Below are 18,080 nucleotides of genomic sequence, written 5' to 3' on the forward strand. Positions count from 1 at the left end.
GGGACTCAGCTCTGAGCAGACACGTGTCAAGGCTTGCATTTAAAATTGTATTCAAAGCCCTACTACTGAAAGATGGTGGTGGGGGGAGAGTTGGATCTACAAGCAATAGAAACAATACAAACACCCGACTTACGAATGACTCATAGTTAAGAGTAGGAAGTGAGAAAAATCTAATCTACCCCTCTGAGAGCCCCCAGTGGCGCTGAGCCGCTGAACTACCTGACCAAAAAGTCAGCGGTTCGAATCCAGGGAGTGGGGGTGAGCTCCGGCTGTTTGCCCCAGCTCCTGCTAACCTAGCAGTTTGGAAACATGTGAATGTGAGTAGATCAATAGGTACCACTTCTGCGGGAAGGTAACATGTGAATGTGAATAGATCAATAGGTACCGCTTCTGCAGGAAGGTAAAAGTGCTTTGTGCAGTCATGCCGGCCACATGACCTTGGAGGCGTCTATGGACAACACCAGTTCTTTGGCTTAGAAATGGAGATGAGCACCCCATCCCCCATGTCTGCAAAACCTGAGCAGGGCTCTTGAGGATAGGATGACTTGAAGGCCCACATTCATAGGGTCGTCATTAAGTCAAAGTCAGCTTCGCAGCAACTAATAACAGCAGCAATGAAATTATGTATTCATATCCTTCAGTGTAGCTTCACAGATGCTGATTTTCCCAGGATTACAAAAACGTCTTGTGGCCTTCATATCATTTTTTCCAATTTACAGTCAAGTTCCCAGGAGTTGATATGTAGCCTTACTTTGTTTGGCTCATCTTATGCTTGTGAGCAGCCGTTTTCAGCTTTGGATTATATCAAATCAATTCTGACTCCAGAAAAAGGCTCTACAAGATAGTCAATCATTGAGAAACTAGAGCAAAATGTGCTATAGCAGAATGTCCTTCATGCAAAGACAACGTTTTTGCAGTTTAATAAACATTTCACATGCGTTTATGATAGAAGCAATTAGGAAATGACATTTATAACTCAGGAACAAAAATCATAGTTTAGGAGAGGAGGGAGAGTGGGTGGAAACAACTCTCGAGTAGTTCTCAACCTTCCTAATGCTGCAACCCCTTAATGCAGTTCCTTATGTTGTGGTGACCCCCAACCATAAAATTATTTTAGTTGCTACTTCATAACTGTCATTTTGCTACTGTTATGAATCGTAATGTAAATATCTGATATGCAGGATGTATTTTCATTCACTGGCACAAATACCTGATATGCCCAAATTTGAATACTGGTAGGGTTGGGGAGGGGATCGATTTTGTCATTTGGGAGTTGTAGTTGCTGGCATTTATAGTTCGCCCACAACCAAAGAACATTCTGAACCCCACCAATGATGGAACTGAACCAAACTTGGCATACAGCACTCTTATGACCAACAGACAATACTGGAAGGGTTTGGTGGGCATTGACCCTGAGTTCTAGAGTTGTAGTTCACCTCCATCCAGAGAGCACTATGGATTCAAACAGTGATGGATCTGGACTAAACTTGGCACGGATACTCAATATGCCCAAATGTGAACACTGGTGGAGTTTAGGGAAAATAAACCTTGGCATTTGGGAGTTGTAGTTGCTGGAATTTATAGTTCACCTACAATCACAGGAAGAGGAAGGCCTTTGGTGGGAGTATTTGCTGCCTGTTTCCAAAAAGGAAGATAAGGACAGGTGGAGAGATCTTCAGCCTTCTCTGCTAAAGGGGTTCCTAAAACCATCAGAAATATGTGTCTTCTGGTGGTCTTTAGGGTTGAAACCCCGCTTGCAATCCCCCCAAGTGTCCCGACCCCCAGGTTGAGAAACACTGCTCTACAATGTGATGGAAAATCAACTGAGAACTCCTGAATAAAACTGATAGTTTGCTAGTGTGTAATGGAGGTAGGAAAATCATCCATTTAGTTTCAAAACAAATTATGCCTGAGCTGTATGGTAAACCTTCTCTTCCAAACACTTTGCATGTTCAGTGGGATGAAATCATAACTGAGTGCTGCATGTGCAGTTTAATTATCATGCTTCATTTGCAGGATTTACTGGGGTGGGAGGCAGATGTCATCTTCAGTTTGTGTATCCTACATCCATTTAATTGCCTCACAGTGTCTGTCTTTGCTTAGCACAGACAATGGATTTAACCCCAAGAAATCCATAAAAGAGGAAAAGTCTCAACACATGCACAATCTTTTAGTTGCTGGAACCATCTGAGGTTTCAGCTGATTACAATATTGCCCAAAAGCATAAAATAATTGTTTTTTCCTTGTTCTAGGCATGATTTCACAGCTACAAATGGAAAGTAAAGTCTTACGTTTCTGCTGGACTCATTCTTGTCTATAGGAGCAAGATAATCTGTCTGCCGATACCAAAAAACTGGCAGTCTGACATTTCAAACATGAGAACTTTAACATCTGTGCCAGTGACATGAAGAAATGCACTGTAGCTCATATTTCAAAGGTCGTAGTTCTCCAATTGACAGCATTTCCAAACTATGGTTTATAGCCTGGAATATCAACAGCATGGAAGCTCTCAAGATCTGGTCTGTTCTGGCTATACTTTGTATTTTTTGCCAAAGCGGTATACCATGCGGCCTGTCAACACATATTGAAATAGGTAAGATATAGCAAGCTGTGAGTATATTTCTTTAGTTGGTGGCAATGTTCACTCTAGTAATGCAAACAGTAGCAAATTGTGGAATAAATTACTATATTTTGTATAAAAATACTATATATAGAGTATGTTACATATACTATATATATACTATATGCAATATGTAGTATACTATATATAGTATCTATATATAGTGTGTGTATATGTGTGTGTGTTATATATGTGTGTATATGTATATATATCAAATGTATTTATATATTGAAATAGGTAAGATATAGCAAGCTGTGAGTATATTTCTTTAGTTGGTGGCAATATTCATTGTAAGGTAAGTGTAATTTCAGTAATGCTAACAGTAGCAAATTGCAGAATGAATTCCTATATTTTATATAAAAATACTATATATATTACATATACTTTAGGTATACTATATACAATATGTATTATACTGTATATATTATCAATCTTTATATTAGTGTGTTGTGAACCAGATGCCTTAAAAGAGCCAGACACAAAGTAAAGGTCTAAACAAAGTTTATTAACACAACAAAAATAGCTTAGAAACACTTAACTCAGTGTTCCTAGCAATAACTAAAAGTCTGCAGCAACTGCTATGCAAAAGATGTAACTTAGCGGATAATCCGGATTATACTGGAATATAATCTGGGATAACAAAAAGTTCTAGCAAACTGCTTCAAAATCACAGAGTTCAATAAGCATAAGGAAACAAGGTGGAAGGAAGCAAAAACGTTGTCAAAAAACAGTCCCAAGACAAAGCACATCCAGAAGCGGATGATAAAGTCCAGAAAGTGATGTCATCGTCCAAAAACAATCCGAAATCAAAACGGGAGTAGAAGTCAGCACTTACGAGATTCCAGTCTGTAGAAGCACGGAAGCACAGCAATCTGCAGTCCCAGGACCCAAGCTCAAGAGTAATGGCAGCAACAAAGTCCCAAACACGAATACAACACTTTGTCTACTGCAAAGTCCCCATAGTTTGATACCTACTTTTATCCTAAACTCATCGGATGATGAACTGCTCTCCGCCCTGTCTTCATCACTCTCAGGTGCCTTAGCTTCCACAGCTGATCGCCACCGCCCATCCCTCCAACTTTTCCAGCATCTATCAAGACTTAGATCACCCCATGTATTACCAGGTTACCAATCTCCAGAAAACCCTTCAAACTCATCACTAGATGTTGGTTGTGCACATATGTCTCTGATTTCTTGCACATGGGTCCAATCCAGCACTCTTTGTTATCACTCCCAGTCCCACCACTCCCCGTGAACCCCATAAAATCTTCCTCCTCAGTTGGAGCATTAAGTATTTCACGGATGCGTTTCCTTTCCCGTTCTTCATCTGACTCTTGCTCCCGAGTAACCCGCTTCAAACCTCTGCCCCCATCTCCCTCCTCCATTTCAGAATCTGAGAAACCTTTGAACGAATCAGTATCTGTAGGTGTCATGAATATCTCCCTAATTCGTTTCCTTTGCTGCTCTTGCTCCAACACCTGAGCAGCCCTCTTACCCTTTCTACTACCAGTTGTAGCTTGACCAGCACACTCTACTGCAACATAGTGTGTGTATATATGTATATGGTATGTGTGTGTACTGTATTTATATAAAATACCTTGTCATTTTGAAATTGTTTGCAAAGATCTGGCATATTGCATCCAGAAATTGCTAAAAGACTAGACTCAGATACAAACAATGCAAAGTGAGTGTCAACACAATGAAAATGTGTACTCATTCATATTGAAAACTCTTTGTTGAGTCTCAACTGCCAAGATTATTTTGTGTGTACATTCATTAAGATGTTGAATGCTTTCTAAGTCTCTCCAACTGTCTCTTGCAAATTGAATACATCTATGCCAAATTTGAAAATTTCTGAAAACAAACATGATAGGGGTTGGAAAATGAGATATTTATTCCTACCTCACATCATTTTTATAATTATATAAATAAACTACCAATGCTATTTGTTTAACAATTTGCCATTTTTTCTTTTTTCTTTTTTTTTTTACTTAAGAAAATATTTTGATGGAAAACATTTTAAGACAGCACATCAAGAATGACATCTTGAGAATAAATAAAGTATTAATGCCCAGCGTATTAATTCGACAAATGTAGTTTCAAGATTCTATCAAAGTTCTGTCAGTTAGGAGCATCATTAGAGATTCTATCAAAAGGATTAATGTTGTATTTATGTTATCAGAAAGTCCTTCCAAAATTCATGATGTAATGGGATTGTCCAACAAACCAGGTTTCTCTGGTTTCTCCTTTGGTATGCCTTATATTCATGGTCAATTTCTTGTACCATGCCAAATGCAAAAGCTCACTGAACTATGTTCGAATGTTGAAATCAAGAAGTTTTGATTTCAACATTCAAGCATAGTTCTCGTAAAACTATTCAAACAGAGTTCCCGTAAAACTATGTTTGATTGTTGAAATCAAAACTTCTTGGAACTATGTTTGAATGTTGAAATCACTGGCATGTTTCTAATTTTGGGTGATTTGATTACACATGACAAACAAATTTTGTGTGATTAAGCATTTGTTATATAACAGTGCATGACTATCTAGAAAAAGAAAAAAAAGTAATTCACCTCTGTGAATTTCTAACTGACGGATAATACCAACCAACTCAAATCTGATAATTGGAGTCTCCTGCAGTTTGATTCGTTATATGTTAATAGTAATACTAATAATAATATACAGTAGAGTCTTGCTTATCCAACCTTCGCTCATCCAACATTCTGTATTATCTGTATTAACGCAGTCTGCCTCCCGCCCGGATCCACAACTATTTCAATACATTGCAATTTTTTGCTTCTAAATTCATAAATATAGTAATTACTACATAATTACCATGTATTGAACTGTTTTTTATCAATTGGTTGTAAAACATGATGTTTTGGTCCTTAATTTGTAAAATCATAATGTAATTTGATGTTTAATAGGCTTTTCCTTAATCCCTCCTTATTGTTCAACACTTTTGCTTAGCCAACGTTCTGCTGGCTCATTTATGTTGGATAAGCAAGACTCTACTGTACTTTATTTATATTCTGCCCTATCTCCCTGAGGGGACTCAGGGCAGATTACAATACCAATATATGGCAAACATTCAGTACCGATTATACAATTAACAAAGACAGACAGTACATAAACAGAGGTAAAGGCTTCCCATCTTTTCCCATCTCTGACATCTGGAGGCTGTGCTTGACTCTGGCTAAGGGAGTTCTTTCACTCCATCTTCCATGCCAAGGAGCTTTGTTGTCTTTAGATGCTCTCCCGATCAAATCACCAACAAGTCTGCATGAGTGCCTTTTATTACCTCCACACCAAAGCAGTACTTATTTATCTACTCACATTACTGTTTTCAGACTGCTAGGTGAGCAGAAGCTGGGATGATGGTTGGGAGCTAACCCCAACCCGGGCTTGAGCTGTTGACCTTTCGATCAACAAGATTTTCTGCAGCTGGCAGTTCAACCCACTGTGCTAAAGCTAGTTGCAGAAAATCTTGCCGATCGCAATGATGATATGTTTCAATCTTATCCAACCCAACCAAGTGATTTTGAATTTAGTTTAATTAGCTGTGTGTTAGTAAGATGTGTGTTATGATCCTGATTTACTGTAACTGTTGTCTTTATGTTCTATGTTCTGTACACCGCCACGAGTCGCCTTCGGGCTGAGAGTGGCGGTTAACAAGTGCAAATAATAAATAAATAAATAAATAAATAATAAAATGTTCTTTGCATCCATACTATTGTTTTGACTGATGATCCATGAAATAAATTATTAATTGATAAATAAGCAGTTATGTATATGTTCTCTGTTATTCCAGATCAGATGCCTGGATTTATAACTATGGATAAGATTTTGGGGTGCAAAAATCTTCTGTCAACACCAATGTATGATTACAAATCGAGTCCCTCCTTCCATATTAGTCCAGTAAACCGAACCATCATTACTAATCATTGATACAGCTTGTTTAATTTGACAGACCTTTTTTTTTAAAGAGAACTATAAATACCATCTGTAGTGTTTGGAGAAGATCTAACATTGATACAGTATCTAAGTTTTTTTCCCTATGAGATAAATTCCTCCAGCATTTTTTGGCATCTCCTTATCTACCTCCAGAAGGGTCCAGCAGAATGGTCTGGAAAAAAGACATGTAGGTAAAACAAATGTGTCTCCCATGCTATTTAACATCTACACAAACCCACTGGGAGAGGTCATCTAGAGTTTTGGAGTGTGGTGACATCTATACACAGATGACACCCAACTCTATTATTCCTTTCCACCCAATTTCAAGGAAGCGGTTCCTGTGCTAAACCAACATCTGACAGTTACACCTGTTACTGGAGAAATCGGATCTGGTCATGATGGTCCATGTCTTGGTTACATCCTGGTTGGACTACTGTCATGCCCTCTACATGGAGATGCCTTTGATAAGTACTTGGAAACTTCAGTTGGTCTAGAGAGCAGCAGCCAGACTGCTAATGGGCTGGCTACAGGGAGCGAACATCTCCTCTGTTGCAACAGCTCCACTGGCTGCCAATCCATTTCCGAGCACAGTTCAAAGTCCTGATTTTGACCCACAAAGCCCTCTTTTGCTTTGGTCCAGGCTATTTTAAGGACTGTATCTCTTTCTTCAAACCTGTCAGATATTTATGATCAATTGGGGAGGGTCTTTGTCTTGCTTCACTACCTACTCAAGGGCATTTGATGAGAACAAGGGAGAGGGCCTTTTTGATGGGAACAAGGGAGAGGGCCTTTTTGGTGGCTGCTCCCAGAGTGTGGAACTCCTTCCCAAGAGAGACCAAGATGGCCCCATCACTGCTTGTTTTTCACAGGAAGATTGAGACATTTATTTGCCATCAGGCATTTGGGGAAGGATAAGGGACGCACTGCTCAGGAGGTTGTGGGTTGAATTCTGGAAGGAATTGTGTTTTAAACATAATTGTAATGATATTTATTATATTTTAACTGTAGTTTAATCTTATATCCGCACAGTACTATTTAATTTTTGTTTTTGTTTTATTTTTGTGGTTTTGAGTGGTTGTTAGCTGCCCTTGAGTCCTCACTGGGAGAAAGGTAGCGTGTGAATAAAGATAATAATAATCATCATCATCATCATAATAATTATAATAAAACAGCAACAAATATTTATTTGCTGCAATCTATCTTAAAATTTGTATATCACATCAAACCAGATTCCAACAAACCGAATAATAGTTTGTGATGTCTTTATTTTAGATATATGATACGAAGGAGCCAGTTCCATGGTGATCTAAATGCATTATGTTGTCAGAATTTGTTTTGATCAGACCCAGATGTGTAGCACACCATGTTATCTTCCATCATGAACATTTTAACTAGTTATTTATCTTTTTCCAGCTCACAGAGCTCTGGAATTTTTGAGCAAACAAGAAGGAAACATTAACTACCGTGAGGTAGGAGGCTTATTATGTTTTTCAATAGCATTGTGATGCACATTATTTTTGCCAGTTTACCTTCTTGGATTTATGTTTAGTTTATTCAATCTGTGAAACATCTGAAAGAGCCTGACATCTATTTCTCATTCCAACTTACTTAAAACACAGATATTGTGATGCTATTCAGTACAGTTCAAAGTTGTATTTATGATATTAATCACCCACATGGAAGAACACTGACTTTTTGGTTATTATAAAATGAAACAATTGTCATTAATGATCACTCAGAAGACACTAGAGTGAAATGTGAAATGCCATTAGGCTGGGAGACTAATGTGCTTTTATTTTTCTCAGGTAATCACAGTTATTATTATGCATTGGAATATTAATCCTTCTTGTCAACATTTGCCCATAGAAATTGGGACAATGTTTATTTAGACTGAAATATTTTGCATAGAATTGCATATGTCAGAAAATAGTATTTAACAAGAGACTTGCTGCATTGACTTTCTTTTATGAAGTGTATCACTCATAGCTAATCACATTATCTGTATTAATATGCCTTCAAGTTACCTGTCGACTGGTACCAACCCCATGGATTTCATTATAGGGTTTTCTTAGGCAAGGGACACTCAGAAATGGTTTGCCAGTTCCTTCTTCTGAAATACAGCTTGCAGCACCTGATATCCATCAGCACTCTCCCATCTTAGTACTAAATCAGAATTAATGTATCGCTACTGACATTTTGCTTGTTGACTTGGGTGGAAAAGTTGAGAGATTTCAATAGACTGCTAATTTCAATTCTACTCAAAATATAAGACATAACTCACGTATAGATTATGTGCCTGGCTAGCACGCAAGGATTTAGAAATGGATATAGTCTCTTGAAAAATTGTTGTATGAATCAGATTATCCAAGGTGCCACGAACGTTGACCTCTGATCAGATGAGCTATACCTTTGTGAACAGGATGATAGAAATGAATCATATAGAACGTTTTAACTCTGTCATGTTCTTCTGTGAGTCTCCCCAGCCTTCCTTCAAATGAGCTTAAGATAGCATACTGTACATGGCATTCTTCCTCCCCATTTCCCTCACAGTATGCCCTTGAGGTTGGTTTCATTGAGAATGACCCAAGGACACCAAGTCAATTTCAATATTCGTTACGGATTTGAATCCAGATTTCCCAGGTCCCATGCTATTGTTTGTTTGTGCATCAAATGCTTGTAAGAGTACTTTCCTTTAATGTTTTTGATTTCACTTTCCTCTTTTTCCTTGTGTCCAGTTATTACTAACTCACCAAGATGCATATCAGGCTGGAAGTTTATATCCTGATGCCTTTTATTCTGGTATTTGCAAGAATGGTAAGAAACTGGAGAGATACTGTTTTTATCCTGTGTTCCTCAAAGAGCTTCTGAAAAGCTAGTGTAGACATTCATTTGGCAGTAATGGTTAGTGCTTATATACTAGCTGTCTATAGATCAATATAGACAAATTGTAATTGAGCAGGAAAAGCAAGTAGAAGGGGGCTCACCTAGGACAATTGGATGCTTAGGACAATAACAAGCAACAGAAAAGCAGCTACCTAAATTGTAGGTGCTGCACACGTCTGTCACTGGATCTTGAAGAGACACTCTTAATTTTTGCCTCCACACATTGTAGAAGTTATGGGAAACACAGTTTTGACTGCCTTCCTCCCCAAACAAATTGACTTGGTCACAGCTCTCCCTGGGTTTAAAATAGTTGGACATAGGAACTGCAAAACCACACAGCTCTAGAGTTCATGTGATATTTACATACATATTTACAAAAATTAAAATTGTGTGTGGGAGCCTTGGGATCTACAAATAAGACCTTTGCAGCTAGTTGGTATCACTTTTAACTATTTTGTGTCCCTTAAGAAAACTGTGTAGTAGCCCTGTATGCAGATTAATTCTGGTGATTCATTTGAGGAGAAGCTGCATTATATTATAGAGTGCAACTACTGCAATGTGCTCAACGTGGGGCTGCCTTTGAAAAACTGTTTGGGAGCTCCAAAATTCCAATGAATAAAAGTAAAAACGTGGAGGAATAAAGGTATTATTTTTATAATTCAATTTTATTTGCTGGCATTATAGGCATATTCCATCAAGTATCTGAAGATACTCATTGGTCACCTTTCCTCAATGCCAGTGTCCACTACATCAGAAAAAACTATCCACAGCCCTGGGAAAAGGTAATAAATTACCTGTCAATTTCTCATGCTGAAGGCTTAAATGTTATCATTCTAAAATCAAGTTATCCTCACAAATCATGCTAATTTCACTTGCATAGTCACTTAGAATCATAGAATCATGTTCATATAGTGAAAAAATTCTCGAATGGATGGGATATTTTGTGATAGCCAGCTATAAAATGGAGCAAGACATCTATCTCTCCTAATTCTATCTGATTTGTGAAAGGTTTGTTTATGTGCATTGTTTAACTCTGGTAAACAAAAGTTGAAGAAAAGAAAAGCACCTGTCATAGTTTACTGAAGTTTTCCATTGGGCATTGAAGTAACATATACTTGTAGTTTTTTGAATGATTTATGGCAGCCCTATCACGAGAAAGGATGGCTTGACCATGGTCGCCCAGTGGTTGAGCAGGAATTTCTACCTCTGGTGCATATTGATACTGCTGTATAAATATATAACTTATTTTCACTCACCATCCCTTGTGCTGATGAAAATTGTAAGCTTTCACCAATGATCAGATGAGGTAAAAGGTATAACCTCAAAAGTTTGTTTCTCTTGATTACGTTTCTGAGTTTGCTTCAGTAAAGTTGCTGTCAAGTTAAGTGCTTTTCGTAATTACTCTTTAGGCTACAGAGAAGCTGGTGGCTTTCCTCTTTGGAATTGCTTCTCATATGGTGGCAGATGTGAGCTGGCATAGCTTGGGGATTGATCAAGGATTTCTACGAGCCATGGCAGCCGTAAGTGGATTTTGTTGTATTTGTTAGGAAAATCATTTTCCTTTATATTCATAGGTTTGAGAATGGAGTGGTGGAGTATATGGAATTTTTTCAGGATTCCTAAAAAGAAAGAGAGGCTGGAGTGAATGGAAAACTGGCAGGAGGAGTAAGAGAACAAAATAAAAATAAAAAGGGGCCGATGAAATTAGCAGCCTGTGAATGAAATCATTAAAAAGTACGAAATAAAATTTAAAAGCAACAATGAACTCAGTACTAAATTAAATTTAAAAGCAATTTTTTTCTTGCCTTGAGCAGAGTAAATAGAGGTGTTGCACAGATGCTGTTGGGATCCTTTGTTTGAAATAAAAAAGACTGTTGTTGAATTAATGCAGTTTAATGGCACTTTAATTGTCAACTGAAAGTTTATAGTGCAAATCAGTTGTGGATTATTAACAATTTCTTTCTTTTTTCCCTCTAGATTGATTTTCATGGCTCATACGCAAATGCTCATTCTGCTGGTGATTTTGGTAATTTATGTTACTATGAATTCTGAAAAGTTTTACTCAAATTTTGGACATTTTCTAAGATTACTGTATACTCATATATAAGTCTATAAATTTTAGTAAAAACTTGATCCCAAAAAAACTGTGTCAACTTATCCATGGGTCAATCTTACCATTGTACCTTAACTCTCATTTTTTTAAAAAACGAGCCATTGCTGAGTGACTCTTTCTACCACAGCATGGGGACAGCTTTTTGAATGCCTGGATCAGAAAACAGTAGCAGCAATCAGGGATAACTGTTACCCACAAGACAGCATAGGTGCTTTCCATTCTCTATGGAATGGCACTTGACCTATCTATAGGTCCAAAATCCATGATTTTGATCCCAAAATCTGCCCTCGATTTATACAGGACTTTTCAAAGAATCATAGAATCATAGAGGTGGAACAGTGGTTCTTAGCTTGTGGGTCACGAAGATGAAAATCTGGTCCACGAACCTCCTTCCTCTTTATTTCATTTCATTTCATTTCATTTCATTTCATTTCATTTCATTTTATTTTATTTTATTTTATTTTATTTTATTTTATTTTATTTTATTTCTGCTCATTTTGCATTGCCTGCCACTTCTTCCCTGTCTCTGACCCGTCCCCTTGGATAGACCACATGATCTCTAGATTATTAAATATGGTTTTCTGTGGGCGAGCAGGTGGCGACTACTGAATGGCATGTTTTGTATGACAAACTAGAGCTGATGTGGTCTATCCAATTCAATATTCTGAATCAGCACCCCAAATAACCAAACCAAATCTAAAGTTGACCAAAAACTGATGTGTAATCCTTTTGGTACTGATCAAACTGGCCTTTGGTCAAGTGGTCCCTGGTCAAAAAAAGGTTGTGAACCACTGAATTGGAAGAAACTACATCACCATCTAGGCCAACTCTCTGTCATACAGGAAAAGCACAATCAAAGCACCCCTGACAGATGGCCATCCAGCCTCTGTTTAAAAGTTTCCAAGAAAGGAGCTTCAACCACACTCCGAGGCAGACAGTTCCACTGCTCAACAACTCTCATGGTTAGGAGGTCCTTCCTAATATCCAAGTGGCATCTCCTTTCCTGTAATTTGAACCCATTGCTTTGAATCCCAGTTTCCAGGGCAGTAGAAAACAAGCGTGCTACCTCTTCCTTATGACATTCTTTCAAATGTTTAAACATAGCAACTATGCCATTTACTGTAAGTATGTTGAAATAAGTAAACTAATTAATTGGTTTTACCACTTTTGTGGGGATCCTGTACTTCTAACCCCAAGGAATTGGGTTTGCTGACTGTATGTTATGAAGAAGAAGAAGGAAGTCCAAGTACAAAGCCTTTCTGTGGCAGCTGAGTCAATTATGGTCAAGATTATGTATTTAAAAATGCTCTAAATAGAAAACAAAGGCAAAACTGTTATTTTTTTCTATAGTATGTTGATGTCTTATGGTTCTTTTCTCTGCAATTTTAGGTGGTGATGTGTTAAGCCAATTTGAACTTGATTTTGATTATCTGGCACAAAGCTGGTAAGAGATGCTAGAATAATAGTTACACTTGATCTTAGCCTTATATGTGAAAGACCTATGGTCTAAGCATCAAATAAACTTGAAACTAGATTAGTAGTTTGATTTTCAATGCCTGCACTTATACATACATACCTATAATGATGCAAAGAGCAAGAAAGCTGGGCTGATGAGGAGAGTCGGTTCCTAAAGGTCGATGGCACACTGTTCCTATTCAATGTGGTGCTTGAGAACAACTGCTGTGTTGTAGAAAGTGCTGCACCAGGCCATGGTTGAAATCCCACATAGCCTTCATATCGTATGACAATAATAAACATGTGAGTTTTTGAGATGTTGCAGCAATCTTCATTGCATTTAGTTTAGGAGAAAAACAAAATTATGCTTTGGAATGCCTCACATTCTTGTACTGCTACTTTTAAGTTGGTTTTTGGAAATCATCTTTTACTGTGTCAGATCATTGATTAAGCTCATTATTCCCTTTTATGGCTGAATAATAGAGGCTGTGGAGTATTAAATCTTTGCCAAGCTTTAAGACGCCTGGGACAGTTTACATGCAAAGAATGTCCTCAACCACCTTCATGCGCTTCACATTGTGAACTTTATAAATGTGTATATCCAGTGTCCTGCTCCTGTAATTTTAATTTTTTTTCTGAGAATTTGGAGATCAGGATATTGCTTTAAATATTTCATGATGTCACTTAACTATTAACTTAGATTTTTTTAAAAACAATATGGTGTTATCACATTGTAGGTATGTACCTGTCAAGGATTTATTGTCAATTTATATGGAATTATATGGCCAGGAAGTCATAACAGAAGAGACTATTGTTGATTGCACATATCTCCAGTTCATAGAGCTGTAAGTCAATTGAAATTTTTCTGGCTTCATTTCAAAAATAAGTGAAGAAAATGATGGTATAATTGTATGTTTGGTGAATTCAAATAGCAATTATTGGGCCTAATCAAATAAATGGTTAATGGTCAATTACACATACAGAATGAAGATTGAATAAATGGTAAGGTATAGTGTAAAATGGGAGTATAATTAGGCAGATCCTTTTGTTCTGGAGGAGAGATCTTCCATAGGGAAGCAAAAGGAGCAGGCAGAAGTTCAATATTCTTAAAATACACATTGGTGCTTATGGAGGAGTAATTATTGCCCCACTTTTTAATTTCTTTCACAGGATAGTATGGGGCTGTTTTCTTAAAAGATAATGTTGGATAGTGAATTATTGTTTTTTAACTGAAACAAACACTATTTACAGTATAATCAAAATAATTTGTTTCAGGTCTCTGGGATCCTACTTATGTTTTATAGCTCATTATACTGTCTCAATATATTTCTTCACAAACGTTGCATTTGGAGATTACTACAAATAGTGGCATGTTGCTGTGGAAATAAACCACTGTGAGCCTTTATGATTTTTTTCTTTCCCCTCAGTCCCGCTGATGGAGTTTCAGTGGTTCTGAATGCCTTTGCTTGCTTTTTTCCCTAGCTATGGACCCACAGTTTGTTGTTATTTTTGAACCTTGGTGATTAATTATAGTTTCTTTACATAGTAATAATGCCTAGCTGAGCATACAAAAGGGAAGGGTGGGGAGAAGGAAAAAGGAATGTAGCTGCACCATTAAGGATAACTGGATTTTATTTTTGCATGAACTTTTGTGGATATAAACTCACGTTTTCTAATATAGTACATAGTGCTAATGTATGCTCAGGTATACAGGGACAAGATCCTGTACACTTGACATTCAAGAGACTAACATGACTACATCTTTGGAAAATGCTAAGCTGTTATTAATCAAAAGCAATAGAGAAAATTCTGATTTACTCTTTATTTTGTATAAAACCAAAGCAGATATAGTAAAGGCACAGGTTTCCCCTTGTCATTAAGTCTAGTTGTGTCCAACTCTGGGGGGTGGTGCTCATCTCCATTTCTAAGCCCAAGAGCCGGCGTTGTCCGTAGACACCTCCAAGGTCATGTGGCTGGCATGACTGCATGGAGCGCCATTACCTTCCTGCCTGAGTGGTACTTATTGATCTACTCACATTTGCATGTTTTCAAACTGCTAGGTTGGCAGAAGCTGGGGCTAACAGTGGGAACTCGCCCACTGTTAGCCCCAGGATTCGAACCACCGACCTTTCGGTCAGCAAGTTCAGAGGGTCAGCAGTTTAACCCACTGTGCCACTAGTTATATACAGATAATAATAATAACACTTTATTTATATTCTACCCTTCTCCCCAAGGGACTCAGAGCAGATTACAGCTCAGAGTGGGCTAACAATGGGAGCTCACCCCATCCCACGGATTTGAACTGCCAACCTTCAGTTCAGCAGTTCAGCATCACAAATGTTTAACCCATTGAGCCATCTGCAGCCCCTTAAAGTAAAGATGTATTTTAAGAAGCTTTTTGTGCATTTAAAAGTTCTACAGAAATAGAGTAATAATCTCTTTTCTCCCACAGATATGGTGAAGTGATTGGTATTGCCAAGGTAATGTATATATTTAAAAGTTTAGTAGAGTGTATTCTCTAAATGCTCATTTTCCTAAACAAAGTTTCTCTTTCCATAGATATACCCTATTTATGCCAGGAAGTCCCCATTTTTGGTTGATAAATTCCATGACTATTTTCTTGGTGGCGTGGATGATATGGCATTTGCATCAAATAACATTTTCCAGCAAACAAGTCAAATATTAGCAAACGGGACCAGGTAAAGTGCTGATTTAATATTCATGGAATAAACAAGATTGGAATTAGACTGATTTGTCAAACAGCATTGGTTCTAATACATGGTGCACATGCAGTGCTATGTAAAATGTATTTTTGTGAAAATCATATAACTCTCCCCTCCTCCACCATTTGTTTTTTGCATAAGTATTCAGTCCATTTGCTGTAACATGCCTAAAAAACACCAAAAGTCACATAATTGGTTCAATGGAGCCCCTTTTTGTGCAGTTCCAGTTCCACAGGTTCTCAGATTAAATACACTGGTTTATGGAAGATTCCAGAGAATACCATGTCTAAGCAAACAATTTCAAGTAGATCAAAAGGGGGGACAAGGATAAATTTATTTATTTATTGATTTCAAACATTTGCAACCCATCCTTCTCAACCCCCTTGGAGGCATTCAGGGCGGCTTACAGTGGCAACAATTGGAGGCCAACATACAAAAAAATAATACCGCATGACATTACAAAATAGGTAAAAACATTAGATTAAAATCCATTTAAAACGTTATCAACCATATAGCCATATCTAAGTCCGATTCAGCAACCGACGACCCAGTCCAAAGCCTGTCCATAGTCATTTCTCAAAAACATTGCAATTGCTGTCTGGTCCCAAAACCATGATTTGAGCTTCTTTCTAAAGGAAAGGAGGGATGGAGCTGACCTAATTTAGCTGGGGAGCGTATTCCACAGGTGGGGGGCTACCACTGAGAAGGTCCTGTCTCTCGTCCCCTCCAAACGCGTTTGTGAAAAGGTGGGATCGAGAGCAGGGCCTCCCCGGGTGATCTTAAACCCCTAGGTGGGATGTAGAGGGAGGTATGTTTGGACAAGTAAGCTGGGCCGGAATCGTATATGACTTTATAGGCCAAGACCAGCACTTTGAATTGTGCTCGGAAGTGGACCGGCAGTTGTGTATCACCATCAATCAGGATTTGCATTTTTAAATCCCTAAACTTTGAACATCTCTTAGACTAGTATTAAATCCATGATTACAAAATGGCCAGATTAGAGTTGGCAGAACCATAAAGTATGTATTTAGCATATTTATTTGATTTTTTTTTTTTAGTGGATGCTTTATCCCCGAGAATCCTTTGTATATTCGATGTACAGATGAGCAGAGGTATCCCACTAGGTAAGTATAAATTTCATGTAGGAAATTAATTTATTTAGTTCTCTGAATAACCTTTACTATTTATAATAGGTAAAGGTAAAGGTTTCCCCTGACATTAAGTCTAGTCATGTCTGACTCTGGGTAGTGCTCATCTCCATTTCTAAGCCGAAGAGCTGGCGTTGTCCATAGGCACCTCCAAGAGCATGTGGCCAGCATGGCTGTATGGAGCACTGTTACCTTCCCACAAAAGGTATTGATCTACTCACATTTGCATGTTTTCGAACTGCTAAGTTGGCAGAAGCTGGGGCTAACAGCAGAAGCTCACTCCGCTCCCTGGATTCGAACTGCCAACCTTTCAGTCAGCAAGTTCAGCAGCTCAGTGGTTTAACCCACTGCGCCACTGGGGGCTCTCAGAGGGGTAGATTAGATTTTTCTCACTTCCTGTTCTTAACTATGAGTCGTTCGTAAGTTGGGTGTTTGTACTGTTTCTATTGCCTGTAGATCCAACTCCCCCCCCCCACATTGTTCAGTAGTAGGGCTTTGAATACAATTATAAATGCAAGCCTTGACATGTGTTTACTCAGAGCTGAGTCCCAGGGCGTTCACGTGTCCTCATGGCCAGGGAAGTCGGGCCTGGATGGCATCCTTCTCCAAAAAAGGGGGCAATGAGATTCACATTATCCAAAGAGATAAAATTTAGCTCATCTACATCTTTTATCTTAGGCTGTTGTATTTGGAATTGGAATTCCACCTTCTAGAGCAGAGGGAGTTTGTTACAAGCATCTTGAAACTGATATGCTGATATATGCCATTTAATTATTATTCTCTTCATTCAGTAGGAGTAGATTTTCCAAAACGGAGCACCGTAGCAACAAAACATCTTCCCTGGCCAAATCAGTTGAGAAGAATATCAACTATACAGAGAGAGGAGTTTATTTTGATATGCCAGCTTGGGCAACTGTAAGTCTTTCTGACATCTAGAAATGAATAGGGGTATTTGAAGATGTATTAATAATACAGTGATTAGTTCATTGGATAAGATAATGTTTTATGTCCCAAAATATTGCACATATAGATTACATAGTTAACTAATTCTTATTTTGATCACTTTTAGTGCTCACTCTACAATAGCTTTTGAAAGTGTTTATATTTTTTAATCTTTACTGTGACCATCACACACAAGTTGCTTGAGCTTGGTAATCCAAGCATATCACCCAGGCATTTTAACA

The 18,080-nt window shown here is 38.0% G+C and overlaps 1 protein-coding gene across 2 annotated transcripts in view; it reads left to right on the top strand.

The window, feature by feature from the left end:
- The first annotated feature begins 2,269 nt into the window (after positions 1–2,269).
- Positions 2,270–18,080, top strand: part of GPLD1 (glycosylphosphatidylinositol specific phospholipase D1) — a 35,316-nt gene continuing 19,505 nt past the window's right edge. The window contains exons 1-12 of one of the 2 annotated variants that reach the window (XM_060774904.2): positions 2,270–2,593; positions 7,988–8,043; positions 9,310–9,388; positions 10,142–10,239; positions 10,867–10,977; positions 11,435–11,483; positions 12,960–13,014; positions 13,763–13,870; positions 15,478–15,505; positions 15,585–15,724; positions 16,807–16,872; positions 17,691–17,811. In XM_060774904.2, coding sequence (XP_060630887.2) covers positions 2,413–2,593; positions 7,988–8,043; positions 9,310–9,388; positions 10,142–10,239; positions 10,867–10,977; positions 11,435–11,483; positions 12,960–13,014; positions 13,763–13,870; positions 15,478–15,505; positions 15,585–15,724; positions 16,807–16,872; positions 17,691–17,811 — 1,092 coding nt within the window. In that variant the 5' untranslated portion in view covers positions 2,270–2,412. Of the gene's footprint in view, positions 2,594–7,987; positions 8,044–9,309; positions 9,389–10,141; positions 10,240–10,866; positions 10,978–11,434; positions 11,484–12,959; positions 13,015–13,762; positions 13,871–15,477; positions 15,506–15,584; positions 15,725–16,806; positions 16,873–17,687; positions 17,812–18,080 lie in introns of both variants that reach the window. The other variant, XM_060774903.2, reaches the window with a different exon arrangement.

Source organism: Anolis sagrei, chromosome 4, assembly GCF_037176765.1.
Source record: "Anolis sagrei isolate rAnoSag1 chromosome 4, rAnoSag1.mat, whole genome shotgun sequence".
NCBI lineage: Eukaryota > Metazoa > Chordata > Lepidosauria > Squamata > Dactyloidae > Anolis > Anolis sagrei.